The sequence below is a fragment of the Acomys minous genome (genome assembly GCF_964271855.1).
Source record: "Acomys minous genome assembly, chromosome: 1".
NCBI classification, from domain to species: domain Eukaryota; kingdom Metazoa; phylum Chordata; class Mammalia; order Rodentia; family Muridae; genus Acomys; species Acomys minous.
Genome location: NC_140483.1, coordinates 3,573,243 through 3,598,630, shown reverse-complemented (window position 1 = coordinate 3,598,630; position 25,388 = coordinate 3,573,243). Strand labels below are relative to the sequence as shown.

Below are 25,388 nucleotides of genomic sequence, written 5' to 3'. Positions count from 1 at the left end.
GACATTCCTCACCAACAGGCTCCGGGCACCAAGTTCACAGACAACTGCACACACTCGGGGTCGGGGCTGGGCTGAGCAGACTGATGCTATGCAGACAGGGCCACAGCCTTGTCCCATCCACTCCTCCTCTCTGCTGTGACACAGTAGCCTGTGCAGAAGGCCCCTGCCTTCTTTAAGGGATACTTGCAAGCATTCCTGATGCCCAATTATTTCAAGATGCTTTATTTTCAAAATGGGTCCCAACATAAGCTTTTGCCCCATTCTGCCAGTGTACAAGCTACAGATGCTTGCTCAGTGGCTGAGGGGCACTCGTTAAATCATGTCTGAAAAGTGAATTCCTGTGGAAACTTTGAACGTTTTGTCAGGCAGAAGTTCTTATGGGCACTTCTCCCTGTCAGGCAGCTCTCTGTGCTTGGCAGTGTCACAGCTGGCTTACTTGGAGAAAAGATGAATTTTCCCAACTCCTTTGGCAGCGCTGTTGGTCAGCTCTGCTTCCCTTCTGCCTGTGACTGCTTTTGGCCTGAGTTCTGAAGCCTGGATGCTTGGTGAGACTCCAGCAGATGGACCTGGCCCGAGCAGGGACCAGAACCCTCTTGCCAGCAGCACAGGTCTCAGCTGAGGATGAGAGGAGGCCCTTGCTCCCGGAGTGTCTTCCTCCTCCTGTCCGGGTCTCGTCGGATCCCCACGCCCTCCCCACCTCCCCGACAAATCCTAGCCAGGACAAGGAAGTGGGCTTTGGAATGCTGAGCTTGTTTCAGCAGAGGACTGCACTTAAGCTGAACAACATTACGGAACATGCTAGAAAATGCAGCCTCTGTGGGCTCGTGAACATTTTTCTCAGGAATAGAAACACTCAGAAACCTTTAAAAACTATCTGTTAGTTTAATTTTAACTATGGCAATGAAAACTTTTAGCAAGTGTTGATATTTTTAGGTTAGCACCTTTATATCTTCCAATGTTGATTTAATACAATGCAGCAGAGGCTAATTTCCAGACACATGCACATGTGCACCTGTACATAGAAGTGGGTACACATACACAGATACACACAGATGATTGCCTAAAAACTGATTTGTCAAATAAACTTTAAAGTAGCATGCTTTGTTGGGTAGTGGGTGAACACCAACCCGGTAATATTTAACCACATGGTGGACGAGGGCATCTGACAGGGACACAGGCTGGGTGAAGATCAACAGTCTTCACTTGTCTACCATAAGTAAGGCCTGGGGTTTCCTCCATAACCCCACAGTAAAACAAAACAAAACAAAATAAAATAAAATACTTCCCCCCATTACCTGCCTTTGTTGTTGTGGATATTTTCCCTGAATTGTTTTGATGGATTTTAATGTTCTATCTGTAAATGAGAAGAAAGAGGAAGTGCTTCCTCCCCCCCAGCCCCATTCTTCTGTTTATGTGTATATTTTTAACTTTTTATTGATTCTTTGAGAATTTCACATGTACCCTGGCCCATATTCCCTCATATCCACCCTTTGCTCTTGCAACCTCCTCTTCTGCCCCCCCCCAATACAGTAAAACAACAACCGCACACACACACACACAAGCATAGAGAACCCCGCACCATGGAAGCTACAGTGTGCCCCACAGTGTGTCCCTCTGTCCACATCTCTACTTGCAAATATTCTTTGCATTTAGTCATTGGTGTGGTTTGAGGTCCCTGACTTCTGTGACAACGTCAATATTGGATCCTTGCCAGGACTCCTCCTAGTTATCCTGTTGGTGCTCTGTGGCATGGAGATCCTGCAGCTTTGGATCAGCAAAACTGGCCCTTTCAACACAGCCTAAACGTTTGTAGGTGATGTAGATTTTGGTGTGGGCCAACTCAGAGCCTAGGTGGTAGCTGAGCTGTACAAGGACACTGGCTCTTCCTTATCCACACCACTAGGGGGAGCTCTCCAGCACCGCTCTTCCTTATTCACACCACCAGGGGGAGCTCTCCAGCACCGCTCTTCCTTATCCACACCACCAGGGCGAGCTCTCTAGCCCTGCTCCGGTTGGTCACCCAGTGCCTCTCCATCTATAAGAGGCAGGGTTGGTTCTCATGCCCTGGGGCCAGCACACCCACACTTATGCGGACAGAGCCAGCTTTACTATGAGGCCCAGTCAAGGCTGGAGGCAAAAGGACATGTTTTTAGGTTGCTATTTGCAAGCACATCTTGGAAAACACAACAAAGGATGTGGTGAGTAGTTGTATTGAATGGAAAATGGGGGCGGGTGGTGCTTGCTTGTACTACCCCAGACACAGCTCAGGAGGAAGGGCTCAGCTCAGCCTCAGAAGCTTCATGCTCACTGCCTCGCTGACTTGGGCCTGTGGTGAGGCGGAGCACTGTGGTGGAAGGGCATACTGGATCTGAGAAAGTGGAGGGAGGGCCAGGCAAAGAGGCCAGGTCACGATATGCCCTTCAAAGGCATAGCGCAGTGGCCCACTTCCTCCAGCCAGGCCTCATGAACAGACTACTCCACTGATGAAGAGGGATGCCTCGGGGTTCATTGCACAACTGACACACGCATGCACACGCTTGCGCTGCGCGCGCGCACACACACACACACACATGTTCTATAAATTCTGCTGTGCTAGATAACACTAGCTTATACAGACATGAACTAGTGAACAAAGCCACAGAATGCCCCACTCTGGCCATGTGGGCTACAGCCTGGGCTTCTTCGTAGAAGGAATCTCTTGTGTCTGTATGGAAGCATCACCTGTCAATAAAATCTCATGGCCTATAGCTGAGGCAGGAAATAGGAGGTGGGACATCCGGGAGGCAGAAAGGATTCAGGAGAGAGCCAGGAGTATAGTCAGGGGATAGATTCAGGCAGCAAGTTGTGAGGAGGACAGATGCATAGTGTCTGAGCAGAGGTAACCAGCCGCATGGGAGAATGTAGATTAGTATAAAATGGGTTATTTTAAGTTATGAGCTAGTCAGAGAAGAGCCTAGCTATATGGCCTAAGTATTTGTAAATATATATTTGAGTATCACGAGTCATCATTGCTGGAGCCTGGGGCTGGGAGGAAAAGCAACTGCAACACTTGTGGATCATTCTGAGGCTGTGGGTAGCCCATCACTGTTCGCCGGCAGCCATGCTATAGTGTATTTCTATGTTACGTCTGTTTTTTCAAGTTCTATCCTTTGAGACAAGTTCTGTGGCAAGGCTCTTGTGTCTTGACTTTCACAGAAGAGATTAAGAGAGTTCCTGGACTCCCAGAAGCCAGCCAGGTAAGTTGTTTCTACTTAAAACCAGTATTTTATGTGTATGGGTACTTTGCCTGCATGCATGTCTGTGCACCACACAAATGCAGTGCCCACAGAGGCTAGAAGAGAGCATCAGATCCCTTGGAGCTTGAGTTATAGGTAGTTGTGAGCCACCATGTCAGAAACTGTGTCTCTTGGGGGTTGGAGAGGTGACTCATAGGTTAAGAGCGCTGACTGCTCCTCCAGAGCTCCTGAGTTCAATTCCCAGCAACCACATGGTGGCTCACAGCCATCTGTAATGAGATCTGATGCCCTCTTCTGGCCTGCAGGTGTACATGCAGGCAGAACACTGTATACATAATAATAAACAAATCTTAAAAAAAAAAAAGAATCTACTAAAAAAAAAGAAAGAAACTATATCCTCTGAAAGAGCAGTTAGTGATCTTAACTGCTGAACCTTTTCTCCAGCCCCATGTTTCGTTTTTAAGATTCATTTTTGGTTATGTGTACCTGTGAGCATCTGTGTGAGGGTATGCGCAGGTGTGTACCTGTGAGCGTCTGTGTGAGGGCATGCGCAGGTGTGTCCCTGTGAGCGTCTGTGTGAGGGCATGCGCAGGTGTGTACCTGTGAGCGTCTGTGTGAGGGCATGCGCAGGTGTGTACCTGTGAGCGTCTGTGTGAGGGCATGCGCAGGTGTAAACGCAGGTGTCCACAGAGGCTGGAGGGAGAGCATCAGAAACCCTGAGCTGGAGTTACAGGTGGTTGCGACGCACCTGACAAGGGCACTGTGAACACAGCTCGGGTTCTCTGGGAGAGCAGCAAGCACTCTTACCCACTGAGCCATGCCTGCAGCCCAGGCTCTGTTTCTTATATAGGTTAAGCACCAATTATAAGAGCATGGCCACCATCGAGTGAGCTCGAAAGTGGCTCTTGGGCCGTGGCACTTGTCCTTCTGTGCTTAAGAGCCAACTGCATGAGCAAGGAGGCTAGCACTGTAGTGAGAGCTTTTGGTTAAAAAAAAAAAAAACAAACCAGAAATGTTATGGGACTCTGTTTTTGTTTTAACCCCAGGTGTGGGCTATGGGGATGCGTCAGACCATCCACCGCAGCTGACTGTGATTTGCCTCATGCTCTAGCAGGGGTGTGGTCTTGCCAGCTGCAGATAGTTTCAGAAGTGTATGATATTTGGAAGTCTGGGGATTCTTAAGGGGTTATATAAATGTGGAGCCCGAGAGGGGCAGCGCCTGCTGCTACTGTCTGGTTTCTGGTTGCTGTTTGTCAAGTGGTTGTGCACAAAAAGACAAGGAATTGAATATCCTGCTGGCCAGGATCAAACTTGCCCTGCAGAGCTCGATGCCCCTAACCAGCAGGAGGCAGGGGAACGATAACGGCACCCCACCATCCTTTCTCTCCTTCCTAGTGTTGGGGGCTTGGAAGGGTGGGGTTAGGGTGGAGAATAGTGGAAGAGAGTAAGGAACCCACAAAGCAGCAAACGCTGGCTACATGGCAGAGCTTGTGTTTCCAATCAGGGACAGTTGGCCGATTCAGCCTCAGGCTTACTGAGCTGAATGACATATCATGGCTTGTATTTAGACATAGACCCAAAAGACCAGTGGCTTTAACCTTCCTAATACTATGACCCTTTAATAATTTCCTCATGTTATGGTGACTCGCAGTCATAAAATTATTTTTGTTGCTACTTCATAACTTTAATTTTGCTAGTTATGAATTGTAATGTAAACATCTGATTTCTTATGTTCTTTGGTGACCTCTGTGAGAGGTCATTTGACCCTCAAAGGGTTGTGACACACAGGGTGAAAACCCCTGCAGTAGACAGATACGCCAGAGCCTGGTCAGTTCTGGTCGCAAAGTACTCGGGACTTTGACAGGAAACTATAAGTTTCTACACGGGCCCATTTTCTGGTCAGTGTATTAATTTAAATGTTCTTCCAAAAGAACAGGTGTGTTTGGACAGCTGCTACCCATGGCAGATGGAATCCCCTTTATCTTTTTCTCATATTTTTTCTATTGCTCATCTTCACACCTGCTATTATACAAAAGCTGCTTGAGTAAGCTTTGTGAAACTGGTATAGTTGACTGTTGGACCAGGAAGATAGTTTTTACCTAGGCAACCCCAATAAGCCTGAGACACATGCTATCCGACAATGCCTTCTGTTTTGTGTCAGGAGGATAAAGTGCTAACCGCATTCACCCCATTCACCAACTGTTAGGCAACTCTGAAAACGGTGCTGCAGACTGCTGGTGAACCTTAAATAAAATACAGAGAGGTAATACGGTTTCCAAGGATTTTGTACTTAGCTGAAGGACTGTGGTCCAAATGCAGCATACTGCCTGTGGCTACATCACCCACGCGGGGCGGCGACAGCCTGCCTGCCTCTGAAAAGATGTCAGGTGCAGAGCAGTAAGGCAGCAGATAAATGTCCAATCCTGCCTCTGAGTGCTCACTGAGCTCCAGACCCCCTGGAAACGTCTCCCTAACACTAGTGAGAGAGAGGGGCCCAGCCTTACTGTCAAGATTATTATAATTTTCAGAAGATATAAAAATATAAATAACAGCAATATTCTGAGTGTCTTAAGCTTCAACCCGGGAAAGGATCCAAGATGGAAAGGTGACACTTCAGACGTTAAAGGCAACTAGACAAGAACAAAGGCACGTTCAGTCCAGAGGGCTGTGCTCAGGCCAGTCACCTCTGTCCCCTGTGCCAGAGGGCACCTTATCAGTCAACATTTACAAGTCCTCCAGGTCGGTGAGGTCCACGGCTACTTTCAGGAACAGCGTGTCGTCTCTAATGTAGGTGTTCTTGGCATTCTCCAGGGTAGAGTGCGACACGAAGCGGGGACAGCCGGAGGCGATGTTCATCTCCCCGTCCGGTCTTTTGAAGCTGCTGCTATTGGGGTCAGCTTTGAAGGTCTCCACGATGTGGTTCTTCTTGCCGCTCTGGTCCAGAAGCATCAGGGTCACCCTCTGCCTGAATGGCCACTGTAACAGCGAGTCAAACTCACCCCTCATGACCACAAAGTACAGGGACAGGTGCGTCCCCTTCCCCGACCCGTCCCCGTTCAGGTAGGCTCTGGCGCAGAGGCGGTAGCCGCAGCGGCTGGTGTAGAAAGGCTGGCTGAAGACGGACACTATGTGGCCCTCCACTGCCTCCCTCTTCTTCGCCCTGTAGTCTGTCACCTTCCAGATGAGCTTGCCGCTGTAGCAGGCGCCCTCCAGCTGTTTGAACCGCTCTTCATTCTTGTTCAGCTGTGCTTTGTGCATATTAATGTGCGCGTCGTGCTTGTTGGTCTCCCCCTCCAGGACAACTGAAAGGAAGCCAGGGCAGGGGCTACAGTCTAAACACAGCCAGTGAAACACAGGCGTGGTCAAGAAGAACTGAGCACAGTGTCCGCACATGTACCACAGACACATGTACCGCACATGCATACTGCACACTCGTACCACACACACACACATGTAACACACACATGTAACATACACATCACTAACATGAACTCAGTGGGTGCCACACCTTGGTAAGCTGACACCAGGCAAACAGGGACCCTACCCTCTTAACCCAAAGCTTGCCTAAGATAAGACATCCGAGCCTTATGATGGTTGGTGTGGGTGTGGGCGTGATGCACGTGTCTATGCATGCTCGCTTGTGTGCGTGCCTGGGTGTGAGGTGCCAGTGGCATCTGGAGGCCAGAGGTTGATGCAGGGCATCTTCCTCAACTGTTTTTCAGTCTTCTGAGGCAGGCCTCTCCCTGAACCTCTCCCTGCTGTTCTAGCTCGCTTGTCCTGGGGATCAAGGCCTTGTCTCAGCCCCCAGAGAGCTAGGGTTACAGGTAGCCCTCAAACACAGGCAGCATTCACGTGGCTCTAGTGCGTGAGTCAACTCCAGGCAAGTGCATACCTACTGAACCATCTCCCCTGCCCCTGTGACACATTTTACAGTTAAATGGCTTTATTATTATTATGCCTCAATGTATTTTACATGTGAAAAGGTTTGTCATTGTTGTTGTTGTTATCGCGTGTGTGTGTGTGTGTGTGTGTGTGTGTGTAAGTGCAGGCATGTGTGTGCCACAGCAAACATGTGGTGTGTGTGTGTGTGTGTGTGTGTGTGTGTGTGTGTGTGTGTGTGTGTGTGTGTAAGTGCAGGCATGTGTGTGCCACAGCACACATGTGGGGTTCGGAGGAAACTTTCAGTAGTTGGCTCTTTCCCTCCTCTGTGTGGGCTCTAGAAGTCGAGCTCTGGGTGTTATCGTTAACTGAGTTGTGTCCCTTGAGTTCTGGACATTGGACTACGTGGTTCCCAGTGGTGGCTATTTAGGGAGGATTAGACAGTATGGTCTTGTTAGAGGAAGTGTGTCACTAGGCTTGGGGTTTCAAGGGATTTGTGCCATGTCAAACTAGCTCTCACTTTCTGTTTGTGAGTAAAGAGCTCTCTGCTGCTGCTCCAGCGCCATGCCTGCCTGCCGCCACGCTTCTAACATGCCTTGGTCATGGCGCTTTATCACAGCCTCAGAAAAGTAACTGTAATCACTGGCATAGCCACCTCACTGGGCCTAGGGTGCCGGCTAATAGCCACGCCCTCTCCCAGCTTTTACACCCACGTCATCCTGAGCTGAGTATCCTCCCAATGTTCTTCACAGACACTACTCCTGGGCTGTTTCCGTCTCTTGACTCCACCCACACTCAGGTGACCCTCCTTTTCTGAGGCAGGTGAGTGTCAGGCTGCTTCACCAACAGGATGCAGCGCTCTGCATCCCAGGAGAGCTGCCCGTGACAAATGCATGCAGCCCTGGAGGTCCTGAGAGGGGCCACTGCTAACCACACTTACCCAGTCTCTGGTCGCTGGCTTCCAGCAGGGTAATCCTCTGCCTCACGCTGTCAATGGAGTCCACCAAGGCCCGCAGGTCAAGCCTGCTTTGCTGCTGGTTAACTCTTTGCGCCTCACGCTGTCAATGGAGTCCACCAAGGCCCGCAGGTCAAGCCTGCTTTGCTGCTGGTTAACTCTTTGCAGCAGCTGCCGCACCTGCACTTCCAGCCAAGCCGACTTGTCAGTGTGACTGGTGAGAGCCTTGAGGTACATAAAAGAGCATCATATTTTGGAACTTAGACAACAGATTTGTAATTTGTTCAGACTGAATTTTAGCACAGACATTTCACAAATAATCCACCAAGAAAACAAAAGTGACACAGTCCAGAGAGAGAATCCGGTGAGCGCGGCAGAGTTTTCTGCCTCCTCCTCTCCAGTCTGAACCTTTGCGCTTTGCTTCCTGCAGCTGAAGTCCCCTCCACTTACACACAGCTCTTCAGTTGTTGCTCCTCTCACTTTAGTACTTCCTTCTCCCCAGAAGCCATCCCCCCAGCCACCTGTTCTCTGTGAGGAGGCTGAGCCCGGCCAGCAGCAGGCCCACCTGTTCACTGTGAGGAGGCTGAGCAGGCCACAGGACTGGAAGAGGCCTACAAGCTCTGTGGATCGCTCACATGGAAGACCGTAATCTGCCAGCCAAGTGCTCATATAGTCTTAATCCCGCCCTGTTGGTCTCTGTTTAGAAAAAACATGAGAACTCATGGTGTGCTAGGTGGGCATGCTCACATATGCATATGCATGTATGCACACACAGCTGCACATACAAGCACAGCACATACAGAACGTGATGTACTGAACAAATATAAAGTTTTTGTGGCCTAGATTTTTCTGGAACAATATAAATTTCAAATATATTGCCCACATTATATGTCTTAGGATCTTCCACCACAAACCTCATCATAGGAGAACTTTTATTCATTAGGGTCTGATTGTGGATCCACCAAGTGATGTTTAAGGCGTGCCCTTCCCAGAGTGATTAATGATTTTAATTCGCTGTCTGCAAGAATGCAGACTATGTTCTCAATGTTCTCAAGCAGAAAATATAACCCAGCCTTACTTAAACCGCCCATTTCTACACATACTCTGAAAGTATGGTATAAATGTTGCATGTACCGGCACTGGTAAATACACTGGGTCACGTAAGAGGTGGTGTTATTCTTGGAGACAGAGGGCCACACACGTGCAGTCTTCTCTCTGGTGGTCCATGGCCACACGCCCAGACACAGACCAACGGGACAAAAGGTGTGAGGCTGTGCAGGGGCTCCGGCATTCACCTAACTCTGGCAGCATTTCTGTGCATTTGAAATGGTTTCCATGTTAAAAGTTAAGAGAACCCTTCACTGCTGACTAAAGAAAATCAGCTTTGCTGGGTGTGGTGGCACATCTGCAGAGGCAGGTGGATTGCTGTGAGTTCAAGGCCAACCTGGTCTACAAAGAGAGTCTAGGATAGCCAGGGTTACACAGAGAAACCCTGTCTTGAAAAACAAAACAAAACAAAATCAGCTTTGAATGGGAAAGCCATGTCTCATCTGGGTTATTTTACCTTTCTTTAAAAGATTTATAATTAAGTTTTGTTTGTTTTTCAAGACAGGGCTTCTCTGTGTAGCCTTGGCTGTCCTGGACTCACCTTGTAGACCAGGCTGGCCTCAAACTCACAGCAATCCACCTGCCTCTGCCTTCCTGTGTGCTGGGATTAAAGGCCTGCACCACCACACCCGGCTGTCCATTTTATTTTATTTGAGTGTTTTGCCTGCATGTGTGTCTGTAAACCTTGTATGTGAGTGTTTTGCCTGCATGCATGTCTGTAAACCTTGTATGTGAGTGTTTTGCCTGCATGTATGTCTGTAAACCTTGTATGCGAGTGCTTTGCCTGCATGTGTGTCTGTAAACCTTGTATGAGCCTCATCCATGCTTAGGTGCCTGCAGAGGTCACATTTTTGGGTACTGGATCCCTGGAGCTGGAATTACGGGTAGTTATGCAGCACCCCACGTGAGGACTGAACCCTGGTCCCCGGCAAGAGCAGCACGTGCTCTTAACTGCTGAGCCATTCCTCCAGCCTTTCTTTTAAAAGATAATTTATTTTATATGGATGTGTGTGTGTGTGTGCCTGAGTGTACACATGTGCAGCACGTGTGTGCAGCAGCCTGTGCAGAAGACAGCATCGATTGCGTGGAACTGGACTTACAGGGTGTGAGCCGCTGAGCCAGCGCTTTCAATCCCTGGGCCGGCATCTATGGAGCCCTTACCTGGACGTTTGAGAGGAAACTTCCGTTTCTGCCAAACATCTGTGTGAACTGCCTAAGCTCCTTCTCGAATTTCTTCACAGTTTCCGTCAGCTGCTGGATCTTGCTTTCTTTCTGCTCGAGACTCTGATATAAGTCAGAGATCTAATAATGGCACAAGGGCAGGAAAGACGAGTCATTAAGTGTGTGCACACGGGCTACTGGGGTGAGGCTTTCCAGAGGGGAGCAGTCCATGTGCATTTCTAGGCAATCGTCGTCAGGCAGAGTCCCGTGCAACCCAGAGGACGTCCCATCCCTCACCCATGGTGATGGGCTAGCCGGTCACGAGTGCCAGGTGGCAGACGTCAGTGAACTGGCTTGGTGTACTCTCTCAGTGTGTGCTGCCAGACACCCAGGACACCAATCAGTGCCACACAAGACCTCGCTGAGTTTTACCTTCTGCCTCTGCCCTTCGAGAACCCAAAGAGCCCTTCAGGTAACTGTCGGCACACATGCAAGTGCAGCCAAGCCAGGAGCAAAACATAGACATCATGGTCAATGTGCGCACACACGCATCTGCAATGTCTGCACACGTGTGTGTCTGGCGCTTCCTCTACAGCTTTCACTGGGCCTGGACAAGGCTGGTGGCCCCTGGCACCACGCCTGTGTGGCTGGGACCTGGATGAGGCTGATGGCCCTGGCACCAGGCCTGTGTGGCTGGGACCTGGATGAGGCTGATGGCCCTGGCACCAGGCCTGTGTGGCTGGGACCTGGATGAGGCTGGTGGCCCTGGCACCACGCCTGTGTGGCTGGGACCTGGACGGGGCTGGTGGCCATCTGGCACCACGCCTGTGTGGCTGGGACCTGGACGGGGCTGGTGGCCATCTGGCACCACGCCTGTGTGGCTGGGACCTGGACGAGGCTGGTGGCCCTGGCACCACGCCTGTGTGGCTGGGACCTGGACGAGGCTGGTGGCCCTGGCACCACGCCTGTGTGGCTGGGACCTGGACGAGGCTGGTGGCCCTGGTACCACGCCTGTGTGGCTGGGACCTGGATGAGGCTGGTGGCCCTGGCACCATGCCTGTGTGGCTGGGACCTGGATGAGGCTGGTGGCCCTGGTACCACGCCTGTGTGGCTGGGACCTGGACGAGGCTGGTGGCCCTGGTACCACGCCTGTGTGGCTGGGACCTGGACGAGGCTGGTGGCCCTGGCACCATGCCTGTGTGGCTGGGACCTGAATGCAGGTCCTGGCGCTTGTGCAGCAGCAAGTACTCAAACCCACTCAGCCACCCCGGAAGCTCACAAGTTGTAACCTGCTTGAGGGAAACAACCAAAACCTAAGAGAGTGGCCCTGTTCTGTCTGAATGCTGGGCAGCTTCCACGCACATCAGACACAGAGAGGCTCTTGCACATCAGACACAGCCAGGCTCTTGCACATCAGACACAGCCAGGCTCTTGCACATCAGACACAACCAGGCTCTTGCACATCAGACACAGAGAGGCTCTTGCACAATCAGACACAGAGAGGCTCTTGCAATCAGACACAGCCAGGCTCTTGCACATCAGACACAGCCAGGCTCTTGCACATCAGACACAGAGAGGCTCTTGCACATCAGACACAGAGAGGCTCTTGCAATCAGACACAGCCAGGCTCTTGCATCCACTTCTCACTTCATCTCATTTGCATGTTTATTTGGTTTCTGGGTTTTTTAAAAAGAGTCTGGTATGGCCCAGGCTGACCTGGAACTAGCTACATAGCTCAGGATGACCTAGTCCTCCTGCTTCCACCTCCCAGGTGTTCACACACACACACACACACACACACACACACACACACACACGCACACACACACACACGCACATACACAGTTAGACAGAAACACACACCCCACAAAGGTACATACCATATACTGATACACACAGACACGGACACATATAGATATATTGATACATATAGACTTATACACACACACACACACACACACACACACACACACACACACACACACACACACACACGTCCCATCTATTTTAGCTCTCAGTCTTCATTAATTCTTACCTAGGGTGTGCCACTTTCCACCTGGTCCTATCCTGAGACCTTCTACCCTCACACAGGAGTGTTTCCTCTGTGGAAGCTGGGACCAGCCTGGATCTCACAGCAACTAGATGGATCCTGGCTCCAGCGGGTGCTAAAAAAACAGCTGCTTACTGGCAAATGTTCTCCTCCAGTTCACGTTCCACACCATGACTAAAACCAAGAAAAATCTGATCATCTGTTTCTCTTGCTCCAATTTCTTTGGTGGCTTTTTTAAAAAGGGCACATGGGGCTCTACATTATCTGAGTCCCTTGAGGCTTCATGCTCATTTCTAACCCATGTGCATCCCGTCCAGCGAGACTGTACAGTACCTAGCTAGCTCATGTGCATCCCGTCTAGGGAGACTGCACAGCACCTAGCTAGCCCATGTGCATCCTGTCCAGCGAGACTGCACAGCACCTAGCTAGCCCATGTGCATCCTGTACAACAGCCATACAGCACCTAGCTGGCTCACATGTATCCACCAAGACTGTTAAGTATCTGGCTCTCACAGGGAACTTCCCTCAGCCGGAAACTACCTTTTCAGTGCAGCCACGCAAAGTGCTGCCCCTGAGGATATCTCCTCACCTGCACCACCCACCCAGACCCTTCCAGTTCCACCCATCACCCATCTCATCCGCCGCAGAGCTTGCTTTTATTGTTGTCTTTTCCTCCGCTAGAGTGTTTGCTGAGATTGTGTCACACTTCTTTACTCTCTGGTCCCAGCGTGGTGCCTTACATGGAAGACAATGGATATGTGTGTGCTTGATGAAGGAATGCACAAGTGGCCACACACACACACTCGCCAGTCCCTCTCCCCACCCTTGAGTCTAACCTGTTCCTGTTCTTGTGGTACCCAGCTCAGTAAATAACAGCCCCAGGTTCTTTGCCTCCCAAGCGTAAAGCGTGCCACTTCAGCCTCAGAAAGTCTCCACGCCGTCTGCAGTCCGCTGGCATAGCGCCTCCGTCACCACCTCTGCCAGCATCTTGCTCCTTCTCAGTACTGGAATGCTTCTGAGTGCCAGGCACCACGCTGAACGCGCTAACACATCCCCTCACTCCCACCCACCACGGCCCTATTTGCCAATGAGGAAATGGGAACAGGAAGGCATGAACCAGCGTGGGTGAGCAGGCTGCAGGCTCAGGCCTGTCAGCCACTGCCACTCTGTTACCAGACGCCTCATTTTCAAAAAGCCAGACAAATAGCCAAGTCTTTTTAACACCAAAAAACATTAGTTTTAACTTCTGATTAAATCTCTTCCGAGACAAGGCAGACGACACATGAGTTAAATGAACACACAGTATTCAGATCTTTGCTCACAGGAGGTTGTTGCTGTCCCAACCCAACACTTCAGTCTCCAGACACTCCTGTCTCCCACTCGGGAGTCCAGGCACCCTAATATGCCAGCCTGTCTGTGCACAAGCCCTCCCTCTGCTCACCCTGTTTTCACTTCAGCGGAACCGTCTGTCTCCAGTGTCAGCCTAGGGAGCTGGTGAGAGGGCTCGGCAGTTAAGAACAGCACTGCTCTTGCAGAGGACCTGAGCTCAATTTCTAGAACCCATGTTGGGTAGCCCACAGCTTCATATACTCCAGGGGACCTGACACCCTCTTCTGGCCTCCTCACACACATGCACTCATGCGCACACATGTCATACACAAAGGCACAGCTTAGGTGACCTACCCTGAAAAGCCTTCCACAGCTTTCCCAGAGTGCTTTGCTGCAGCCTCTGTATCCCGCACAGCATTATTGTGTTCCAGAAGGCCCAGACACTTATCTATTTATATTCCCGTGATCTTTCATGGAGAGGCTATGTTGAGCATGACTCAGTGCTTCTAGCAAGGCAATACTGTCTGTTTAATCAGTAATGGCCCCATAGTGAGAACAGAAAGAACCTGCAGTGCTCAGGTGCCAGGGGGTGGTGGTGGTGGTGGTGGTGGTGGTGGGGTGGGGATGGGGTAGGGGACGGGGTGGCGGTGGGAACAGAGGGGGGTGAGGAAGAAAACCAGTTACTGCTGAGTCAGCATTTTAAATTCTCTCCTGGCTGTGACTCTGACAGGCACACATCGACTGTAATGTGGAATCAGACATCACAAAATAATCTGCAGTGGTAAACTGCTTCACTGACAGCGGGCCTGAGACGCCTCTGGAAATACTCCTGCAAGCTAATTCACTGTCATACAGCTGCTCCTTAGCGCCAGCCTTTATGGGGGTCTTCGATGAACATTCCAGGAGCCTGACAGCTTGACAGCCATGGTGAGTGACTAAAGTTAGTATATGTTTATCAAGTTACAAAGCTCCAAAGCAGTTTAGATTTACATCAAAGTTCACAAAGCCCGTAATACAGGCCATCGACTGCTAAAGGCTCTGACTGATTTAATTTAAAAATGTCAAACAGCTGGTAGGTAGGAAGCTGTGGAGCTGATGGGAAGCCATCGAGAGTGCGGGTTTGAGACCCAGTCTGCCACTTAGAGCAGACTTCAAGCTTCTTTGATCTTAGTTAGCACATGTGCAGGGGAGGCAGCAAACACAAAGAACTCCAAGGCACCTTCCAGCTCAAAGGTTCTATAACATCAAGAGTGTATCTGGCCACTAGTGGAAAAGTACGCGCCTTTTGTCAGCTTTCACGGAGCCAGAGCGAGCATGCAACAAACCAAACACAGAGCAGCCGGTGTCAGCCATGCTCCTGACCCTTCACGCGTGGGCCCACGACTCACCTGCTGTTCTAGCTGGAAGTTCTTCTCTAAAACCAGCAGCATGTGGTCCTGCAGGGCCGCCCGCTCATGCTCCTGCAAGGTCCCCCGCTTACCCTTCAACACAAAGCAAAAGGGAAGTCCAGTTACTGAGCGCCCCAAAGGAGGTGCCTGACAAGTACTTGGCTACAGAGTCTCAGCAACTTTATTAGTTTCGGGCATGCACTCTTTCTAGAGAACTGCAGGAAAAAATGACTCCATAGTCTCCTTCCCTCGAACTGTCCAGTAGCCAGGACCAAACGAGCTGACAAGCAACCAGCCTGCTAGCAACTCTCTCTGTGTTGATTTTCTTCCTGCCTTGACTAAAAGAGGAAGTGCAGCTATGACCGCCTCTCAGCTGTCGCCATGCACAGCCTATCTTTCCTGCAGGCTGCTGTTAAGCCTGCGCCAGCTCCCTATGCACGCTTCTATACTACCCTGCCACAGGGAGCCGGAAGGCGGCTTTTCACTCCAGCCTGTGCAACTTTGTTCCACTCAGAGTTACACGTGAGAGAGAAGTGGTTACCTCTCCCCTGACCTTCACACTGTTTATTTGCAGATAGACTCTACTGCTAATAAAAGAAAAGGTCCGCATCACCACATGCCTCTAGGCAAACATCCACCACAGCTTCCCCTCAGTTGAGGGCTGGCCCCTTAGTAGCAGGATGCTCCAAGGAAGTTTTCAGAGAACCCTTCTGCCTTTCCACAGCCCTTGATACTAAGGTTAGCTGCAGTGGGTGTACACACGTTTTTGTTTTGATCCCAAGCGTGCGATGGGGAACAGACTTATGTGAGATCAGGTGATGTTTATCCACTAGAAGACGAACCACCTGCAGGGGCTTGGTTTTTGCCAGCTGAAATACATCTTAGTACAGACTCTGAGAGGATCTATCTATCTATCTATCTATCTATCTATCTATCTATCTATCTGTCTCTCTGTCCATCTATCTATCTATATCTCCAAAACAGGAGGATGGAGTTTTTTTGGGTCTGGGTATTGTTTTTCTGTTCATCGCTCCACTTTGGGACACTCCTAGAGAGGACCACTTCAGAGAACACTTTGGGGCTCTGGGTTCCGGTTGCTGTTCCAGGTTCCAGCAACAACTTTGGTTGAATTGTTGGTCTGCTGAAATCCTGCCGATTACGCCAGAGGAATCACTCCCAGGTCCTGAGTCCAAAAAAGGTCTACTTCTCCTCTTCCCTTTAACCTCCTTTCTCTATCTAGGGGAGGTGGGTTGGAAAGGAGGTATAAGCATTAAAGAACCTCAAATAAAGTACATTTGGAAAAGGCTGAAGCCAACAGGTGGCGCCCAACATGCTTTGGGCATAATGGGCAACTTAACTTCTAATGCTGTGGAGGAAGATGCAGGGTTTGAAGACACACAGATGCTGTTTCAGGGTGTCAGCAAAATCACAGCTGCTGTGGCAAAGTTCTTTCCTGCTTTATACCCAAAGAGAAGTTTTTCTTTTTTCTTTTTACTGCATTACATTTTAAAAAAGATTGGAAGACCAATAAGATACGGAAACTGGAAGAGTCAGCAAATCCTATCACTCTAGAAAAGATTGCAGAGTTGGCTGTACAACTAGAGAATTTGCAGGTAGAGGTTGAAGCATTTGGAAAGCAAAAAGCGCTGTTGGTAAAGGGAAAACACCTGGTAACTGAGAGCCAGTGTTTCCTACAATTGCCGCCCAACCCTGCTCCATGTACCAGGTGTCCAGAGCACCAGCATGCGGAAGGGGACAAGGAAAAACAGGAAGCCGGAGAGGCTGTAAAGACGCTAGAGGAACGGGAAAGCAGACAGGCCAAAGGGCTTTGGAGACAAGTGCCACGATAGAGGAATTCTCTAGGGCTGCACAGACACCACCAGCTTTTTCAGTCTTTGTGCAACATCTCCCTGCTAATGATGGTGGTGAGGCTTATGATGAGATGGCATGGCGTCCAGTAGAGATGCTAGATTTAAAGCATTTTAAAGAGGCTATTGAATGTTATGAAATGAATTCATCTTTTGTTAAACAAATGTTAAGTAACTGGGCTATGTAGCATAGACCTATTCCCCAAGATTGGAAGGGATTGGTGTCAGCTGTGTTAGAAGCTGCTCAACAGTTACAGTAGTTATCGTGTTGGGAAAAATGAAGCCACAAGAATAAAACAACAAAATATGACAAGGGGGCTAAATGTTGTTAAAGATCAATTTCTTGGTGAAGGGCGTTATGCTGGTTTAAGAGAGCAAACCCGATCTGAAGATGTAGTAATTGATCAATGTCGTGTTGCAGCCTTAAGAGCTTGGGATATGGTTGAGGAGCCTGTTTAAACAACCACTTCATTTACTGAGGTATTTCAGAGCCCTGGAGAAGCCGTCACAGAGTTCTTACAGAGACTGGGCTCAGCTCTAGATAGAGCCACAGCAGATCCTAGAGCAGACAGGCATTGACACTGATCATGGCGTGTGAGAATGCAAATACTAAGTGTAAGAGAGCAACTAGACCATTAAAATCATGGGGAGCCCATTAGATGGATGGGTAGGAGAGACAGTTAAAACTATCTCTCAGGATCATCAAAACAGTGTCATAGGACAAGCTATAGCTAGAGGTCTCAGATATCAAAACACCTGGTGCTTTAATTGTGGTAAATTGGGCCATTTGCAAAGAGACTGTAAGGTTAAAAGTTCCAGACCTCAAAATAACAGGAGCACTAACTTTAGAGTAAATGTTTCTTGTAGAAGAGTACAAGGCGCTTCTGGCCATGATGGTGATGATGTGCCAAGACTTCCAGGGTATTGTAGCCACTGTGGAAAGGGAAACACTGGTCTAGGGATTGTCAATGCAAGAGAGACGTACAAGGTAATCTCATGCCTGCAGGAAATGGAAGGAGGGGTCTGTTAGCTCAAGGCCTCTCAGCAAACAGTATGAGCCGATCCGTCTTTCTTTGGTCAGCCAGGAGGTAACAAACTCACAGGAAAACGAAGACTGGGTACTGATGATTTAATGCATGTTACTGAAGGCAGCGCAGCTTTAGATCTCGCCTCAGGTGTGTATCTTACACTATCTCCACAGACTGAATGTTACAAAATAACCACTGGTGTTTATGGTCCTTTATCTTCAGGGACACAGTAGAAATAACCTTGGGAAGAAGTGGATTAGCTTCTCAAGGCTTTATTGTGCATTCCAGTATTGTAGATGGGGATTGTAAAGAAGAAATTAAAATCATGGCATATGTAAAGAAGGAGATGCAAATTAATGTAGGGGATAGAATTGCTCAGCTGTTACTGTTTCCTTACATCAAGGGCAAAGCCGCTCCAGTAGAAAGAACGGGTGTATTTGGGAGGACTGGAGACCTGTGTTCTGGCAAACAGGGGTTAATGATCAGAGACCTAAATTAATGGTACAAATGAAACAGGAGGTTTGGTGGATAGAGGAGCAGATGTCACGATCCTTTCTCAAAAATATTGGAAGCCAGATTGGCCACTTCAGAAGGCTAATACACAATTTATAGGAATTGGTAAATTATCTGAAATAAGACAAAGTGTATGGCGGATTAAGTGTGTGGGACCAGAAGGGCAAACAGGGAAGCTGAGACCCTATGTGGCTGACATACCCATAAATTCATGGGGAAGGGATCTTTTACAACAATAGGATACTCATATTAATATTGCTGCAATCACAGAGACAGACAATGATGAAATTAGAGGTGAGATGGTAGATGCTCCTGGGGAAGGTATTGATACGTGTAATCAAGGGCAATCACAAGCTGTGTCCATTGCCAAAACACAGAACTTCACAGGTATTGAGTTTTCAAGTTTATAAAAATGGCCACTGCTGATATACCAACAGCCTTGCCCCTGAAATGTGTATCAAACAGACCTGTGTGGCAAGAGCAGTGGCCCATAGCAAAAGAAAAAGTGCAGGTGCTTCAGGAACTGGTACAAGAGCAGCTGGAGGCTCACCGTATAGAATAGTCTACCAGGCCATGGGATTCCCCTGTGTTTGTTGTAAAAAGAAATCAGGGAAATGAAGGATGAAAACGGACTTAAGAACAATGAACAGAGTAATTCAGCCAATGGGCCCTTTGCAGCCTGGAATTCCTTCACCTTCTTTGTCACCTAGGTCATGGCCTACAGTAGCAATTGACTTAAAAGGCTGCTTTTTTCACAATCCCTGTGCATCAGCAGGACAGGGAAAGGTTTGCCTTCTCAGTGCCTACTCTGAACAGTAGTGGTCCAATGAAGAGATATCATTGGAAGGCACTTCCACAGGGAATGTTGAATAGTCCAACTTTATGTCAACACTTTGTGCGACAACCATTAGAAATAATTTGTTGGCAATTTCCTCAATCTAACACCATTACCTGGATGATATTTTGTTGACTGATTTTGATGCAGATACTTTAGAGAAAATGTTTAAAGAAATAAAAGGAATTCTGCCATGCTGGGGCGGGGGGTGTTACAGACTGCTCCAGAAAAAAATACAAATAGGAGATTCAATTACCTGTTTAGGCTATCAAATAACCCAACAAAAAACTTGACCACAAAAGGTACAGATCCGTAGAGACCAGTTGCAAACTCTTAATGATTCTCAAAAATTGGTAGGAGATATTAACTGGCTGAGGTCTATAATTGGATTAATTACTCATTAGTTAAGTAACTTGTTTCAAACATTACAAGGGGATTCAGATTTAAATGGTCCAATGTGTCTAATGGCTGAAGCAGAAAAAGAGTTAATTCTGGTAGAACAAAGATTACAAGATGCATTCGTGAGTAGAATTGACTCTAAGATTGATTGTTTTTTGGTTATTTTGCCTTCAACTCATTCTCCTATGGGGATCATTATACAAAGGGAGGATAAAATCATGGAACGGATCTTCTTAGCACATAAGCAAAGTAAAAAATTGAAGGCATACATAGAAAAATTTTCTGAATTAATTATAAAAGGTAGACTAAGACTGTGTCAACTGTCAGGAACAGACCTGGCGGAAATTGTAGAGCCATGCTGAGATTATGTCATGATGGGTAATCAATGAAGATTGGCAAAGAGCATGTAGTAACTGCTTGGGAGAAATTAATAACAAATACCTGAAAAGCAAATGTAAGCAGTTTATAAAAAGAACTAATTGGACCCTTCTTTGTATTGTAAAGAGAACACCAATTCCAGAGGCACCAACCTTCTATACTGATGCAAACAGGTCAGATAAAATTACTAACATGATCAAAAGCCCATCTACCTCAGTACAAAAATCAGAATTGTATGCAATCCTTATGGTGCTGTTAGATTTTCCTGAATCTCTTAATATAATTACTCTCAATATGCAGAAAGAGTCGTTTTGCATATTGAAACTGCTGAATTTACTCCTGATCACTCAGAATTGACTTTGTTATTTATGGAATAGCAACAGGCCATCAGAAGTTGAAACTACACATTGTATATTACTCATATTTGGTCTCATACAGGTTTTCCAGGTCCATTGGCACAAGGAAATAAGGAAATTGACCAATTACTAATAGGAAATGTGTTAGAAGCCTCAATTTTTCATGAAAAGCATGATGTTAACAGTAAAAGTTTAGGGCTGGAGAGATGGATCAGAAGTTGAGATCACCGTCTGCTCTTCCAAAGGTCCTAAGTTCAAGTCCCAGAAACCACATGGTGGCTCACAACCATCTGTAATGAGATCTGGTGCCCTCTTCTGGTCGCAGTTGTACGTTCAGGCAGAGCACTGTATACATAATAAATAAATAAATCTTAAAAAAAAAATACAACCCCCCCCAAAAAAAACCCCAAACAGTAAAAGTTTAAAGAAAAAATTCTCCATTACTTGGCAACAAGCCAATGACGTAATTAAAAAGTGTCCTATGTGTTCTTTGTATAACCAGACTCCACTGCCTGCCGGAAGTGACCCTAGGAGTCCCAAAGGAATGAAATCTAGCAGATGGATGTGCTTCATTTTTCAGAATTTGGAAAACAAAGGTATGTACATCATATCATTGACACATACTCAGAGTTTCAATGGGCATCTGCTTTAAGTTCTGAAAATGCTGATTATTTAATTAAACACTTATTGGAAATAATGGCAATTATGGGGATACCTGCATAAATTAAAACTGACAATGCTCCTGCATATGTATCCAATAAGATGAAGAATTTTTTTGCATATTATAATATAAAGCACATTACTGGTATACCACACACAATCCTACAGGACAAGCAGTTGTAGAAAGAGCTAATCATACCTTAAAAGATATGCCTATTAAACAAAAAGGAAGGCTAAAGACCCCCAGGGACAGACTAAATAATGCTTTGATGACTTCACGTTTTCTTAATGTTGGTGAAAAAGGAACAACAGCAGCTGAGAGACATTGGGTCATAGAAAAAAACTGAGGAACTAGGACAACCAACATATTATAATGATATGGGGACATGGTTATGCTTATGTATCTACAGGGAGTGGAAAAAATATGGTTACCGACAAAACTTATAAAGATTAGATCTGACCAGGGAAGACCTCCTACTACTACCAAAATATGAATGTGTTCATATAGCAGGGAAATCTCAAGGGCCGCCTGGTCCTTATGACATGCCATTCTTACATACAGCATGGATATTACAGCTCTAACAGATGTATGAAGTTGATGTCTTACACCTGCTCAAAAATTGGGCAGATGTTTATCTTTAGATAATTTGTACACCTTCACATTCCTTATATATGTAGAAATGCACCTATACTAATACTTTTTAAAGTTTGCTTATTTTCAGAGCAAAAACCCAGATAATAATGAGGACAAAGCAGGTAGCCCAGGTGATTCAACATGAAAGACTGCCTCAGCTACTGTTTCCTCATGCGTGCATGTCAGCTTTAAAAGGGCTAGCCCAAAGGAGTAAACCCAAAAAGACTGGACAGAACCAGATACAGCTAGCTTTTCCAGTACTTAGCCAATATCTTATTTTCTAAGGGTACCCAAAAGATGTTTTTACCCCAAAGACAGCAAAAAGTAATTTTGAGAACATGACACTCCCATTCCCAATAGGTGGGGTGGGTGTTTTTGGTGGGTTACAAATGTTTGTTATTGCCTAGGGGGTTGGTCATAAGTTCATAAAGGTTACATTTAGGGATTTCTTTCTTTCTGCCCTCCATCCTTCTTTCTCTCTTTCTATCCTATCTAGTGTTAGGGGAAAGGAGGGAAAAAGGGAAAGATAAAAGGGGACGATATAGAATTGTAGGATAAAAGGTAGATTATTGAATCAATTAGGCTCAAATATTTTACATTGGTATTGTAGATCGATAGAAATTTAAGATTATTTTGTTCAGCTTTCGCTTTATGTATTGTACATATTGTATGTTGATAGATTTTTTTCAATTCTTGATTAACATATTGTGCATTTAAATACATGATGTAAAGTTCTAGTCTTAGGAGAGCTAACTATTACAAACTATTCAGGACGGAGATACAAGTTAGTAGTTAGTCGCCTGTAAATTTCATTTGTAGTCTTGTTAGATACTAGTTTAGTTAATTACAGAAGAAGCTTCATTTAGTTTCTTGTATGTTTTCAAGGTTAAGCAGATAGTACATAGCTAAAAACAAGCAATGCGTGTCTATTGGGAATGGGGCAGATAGGTAAGTCGATCAATTGATAATACATAGATACATAGATAGAATAGACACATATATGATTTGCACTATAGTAAATAGATTGTTTTCAAACACTTTAGAATCTACAGAAGATGGCATTTAATAATAAAGGGCTTTTCTGACAGGGAGACATATCTGCTCCTGGCAGCACATCCAGTCTACTTCAGTGAAGATGAGGGGCATCAAAGAAACAAGCGTGGCAGAGCAGCCCCTGGACGGAGGAACTCTTCTTATCTCTACTGCTGATAACAGACTGACCGTCCACTATGGTCAAGCACGATACTGAGAAACTGGCTGTCCAGCTTTGCAGAGACCAGGTGGGTCAGTCCCTCAAAAGTCCTGCTTCACAGAACAATCTGTCAGATATTCTGAGATGGGAGGCTGAAGACTGGACACCCCAATGACAGAGAAAAACCTGTGACTGTCCAGGCAGTCAACTCTCTCTGTCCTGTCTGTACTGTTGGAAGTTGCTTGCCTGCACCTCCTTCATAGTGGATATTTCCTTCTTAAGTCTCTGATGGGGTTGAAGACTAGCTGCCATAGTATTACTGTACGCATTAGTTTAAAAGCTAAAAACATGTTTAGAGGTTGATAAATGTAAATTATAAAGTGATTTAGGAAAACTTTGGACACTATGCTAGGACTCAGGAGGATAGGATAAACAGTGGAATAGTTTCTCCAAGATTGTCAAATGCAAATGGACTGGTCCTTGTAAGTGTAACTTTTACTGGATAATTCTCACAATTATTTTTTATTATATATAGTTTATTATTTTTTAAAAGAAAAGGAGATATACAGTGGATGTAAACATGTTTTTGTTTTGATCCCAAGTGTGCAGTGGGGAACAGACTTGTGAGAGAACAGCTGATGTTTATCCACTAAAAGATGAACCATTTCATGCAGCGGCTTGGTTTTTGCCAGCTGCAACACATCTTAGTGCAGACTCTGGAGGATGTATGTATGTATGTATGTATGTATGTATGTATGTATGTATGTATGTATATGCCCAAAACAGGAGGATGGGACTTTTTGAGTCTTGGTATCGTTTGGCTGTTCATCGCTCCACTTGGAGACACTCCTAGAGAGGGCCACTTTATAGAACACTTCAGGGCTCCAGGTTCCAGCAGCAACTTTGGTTGAATTGCTGGTCTGCTGAAATCCTATTGACTAAGCCAGGGGAATTGCTCCCAGGAACGGAGTCTAAGAAGGTCGACTTCTCCTGTTCCCATTAACTTCTTTTCTCTCCTGTCTAAGGTAGGTGGATTGGAAGGGAGGTATAAGCGTTAAAGAACCTCAACCAAAGTAGGTTTGGAAAAGGTCAGAGCCTACAGTTAGTGCTAGGACACCTCCCAGCTGGAGGTGGAGCCTGACAGTAAACAGTCTTTCCAACACTGGAAGCAATGGTGCCAGGGGAAAGGTAACACAACCAGCAGTTGTCACAATCTCTTCAAAGGGTCCTAATGATACATGTTGGGGTGGTGCTGGGGACCGACCTGCTCTACCACCTGCTCCCAACCTGCTCCCAACCTGCTCTACCACCAAACTATATTCCAACTAGTCAAATAGTTTTTAAACTAAAAATGTGCCTGTGTTAAAAATGTAGTTGGAGCAATTTTAGACTTATGGAATGTATGGGTTATGCTCACCATGACGTTTCAGTCTCCTACTCTGATTGACTAGAATCTGCCAAAAGGCCTGAAATAGAAGTCAAATTTTGTTCTCTTTATTTTTATTTTGTACAACTTATTGAAAAATTATTTTAAAGGTATTTACTTATTTATTTATTTATTTGAGACATGATTTCTTTGTGTAGCCTTGGCTGTCCTAGACTTACTTTGTGGACCAGGCTGGCCTTGAACTCACAGTGATCTGGCTGCCTCTGCCTCCTGAGTGCTGGGATTAAAGGTGTGCATTGCCACACCCGGCTATAAAGGGTTTTTAAAATATTGAAAAATATTAAAAACACAATTTAAAATCACTTTATTTCAGTGATTTCTTTCCCCAGTGCTGGGAATCAAACCCAGCACCTCCCTCACCCCAGCCAGGCAGGTAGTCTACACAGACCTACACCCACCGCCTCAAGCTCTTTGTATCAAAACACTTAGTGGCATCATGGGAAGAATGACTCTGGAGGGTTCCTAACCCTGGTAGACACAACAGAGCAGAATTTGACAAAAAATCATTGCCATGGTTGGTTTTATGTGACCACCTGGCTAGGTTATGTTCAATGAAAACTAGCCTGGGTGTAGCTGTGGGGATATTTTGTAGACATAGTTACTACAACTGGTCAACCTTAAGTAAAGACGACCCAACCAGAAGGTGGGTGGGCCTTGTCCAATCAGCTGGAGGCCTAGGAGCAAAGCCTGAAGCCACAGACTTTCATGACGACAACACAGAAAGCCCCCCCTGAGTGACCAGGCTGCTGGGCTGGCTTGCAGATGTGGTGCATATGGACCCCACAGTGGCAGGTTGGGTCTCTCTACACATCTATATGTGCATAACATATACATATGCAAATATGCACACATATAGAAGTTCTGTTTCTCTGGAGAGCCCTAATACCCTTGTAGTCTTAAAATTCTGGTGTCCTTCCACACTTCCATATCCTGAATGGAGTTAGAGAGTAAAGTGAACTCACCAGTAAACTAC

At 46.8% G+C, this 25,388-nt stretch overlaps 1 protein-coding gene and 1 long non-coding RNA gene across 2 annotated transcripts in view; one reads left to right on the top strand and one right to left on the bottom strand.

The window, feature by feature from the left end:
• Positions 1-858: 858 nt before the first annotated feature.
• The window catches only part of TRAF5 (TNF receptor associated factor 5), a 58,613-nt gene continuing 34,083 nt past the window's right edge, over positions 859-25,388 (bottom strand). Inside the window, exons 8-12 of the mRNA XM_084779737.1 lie at positions 15,106-15,198; positions 10,339-10,479; positions 8,191-8,295; positions 8,056-8,119; positions 859-6,538 (exon numbers count right to left, since the gene is read on the bottom strand). Of these exons, the coding sequence (XP_084635863.1) occupies positions 5,961-6,538; positions 8,056-8,119; positions 8,191-8,295; positions 10,339-10,479; positions 15,106-15,198 (981 nt within the window). The 3' untranslated portion in view covers positions 859-5,960. The remainder of the gene's footprint in view (positions 6,539-8,055; positions 8,120-8,190; positions 8,296-10,338; positions 10,480-15,105; positions 15,199-25,388) is intronic.
• Positions 11,751-12,497, top strand: LOC311596394. Its single transcript, XR_014778815.1, has 2 exons — positions 11,751-11,865; positions 11,941-12,497. It is a non-coding gene; the product is annotated as an uncharacterized lncRNA (long non-coding RNA).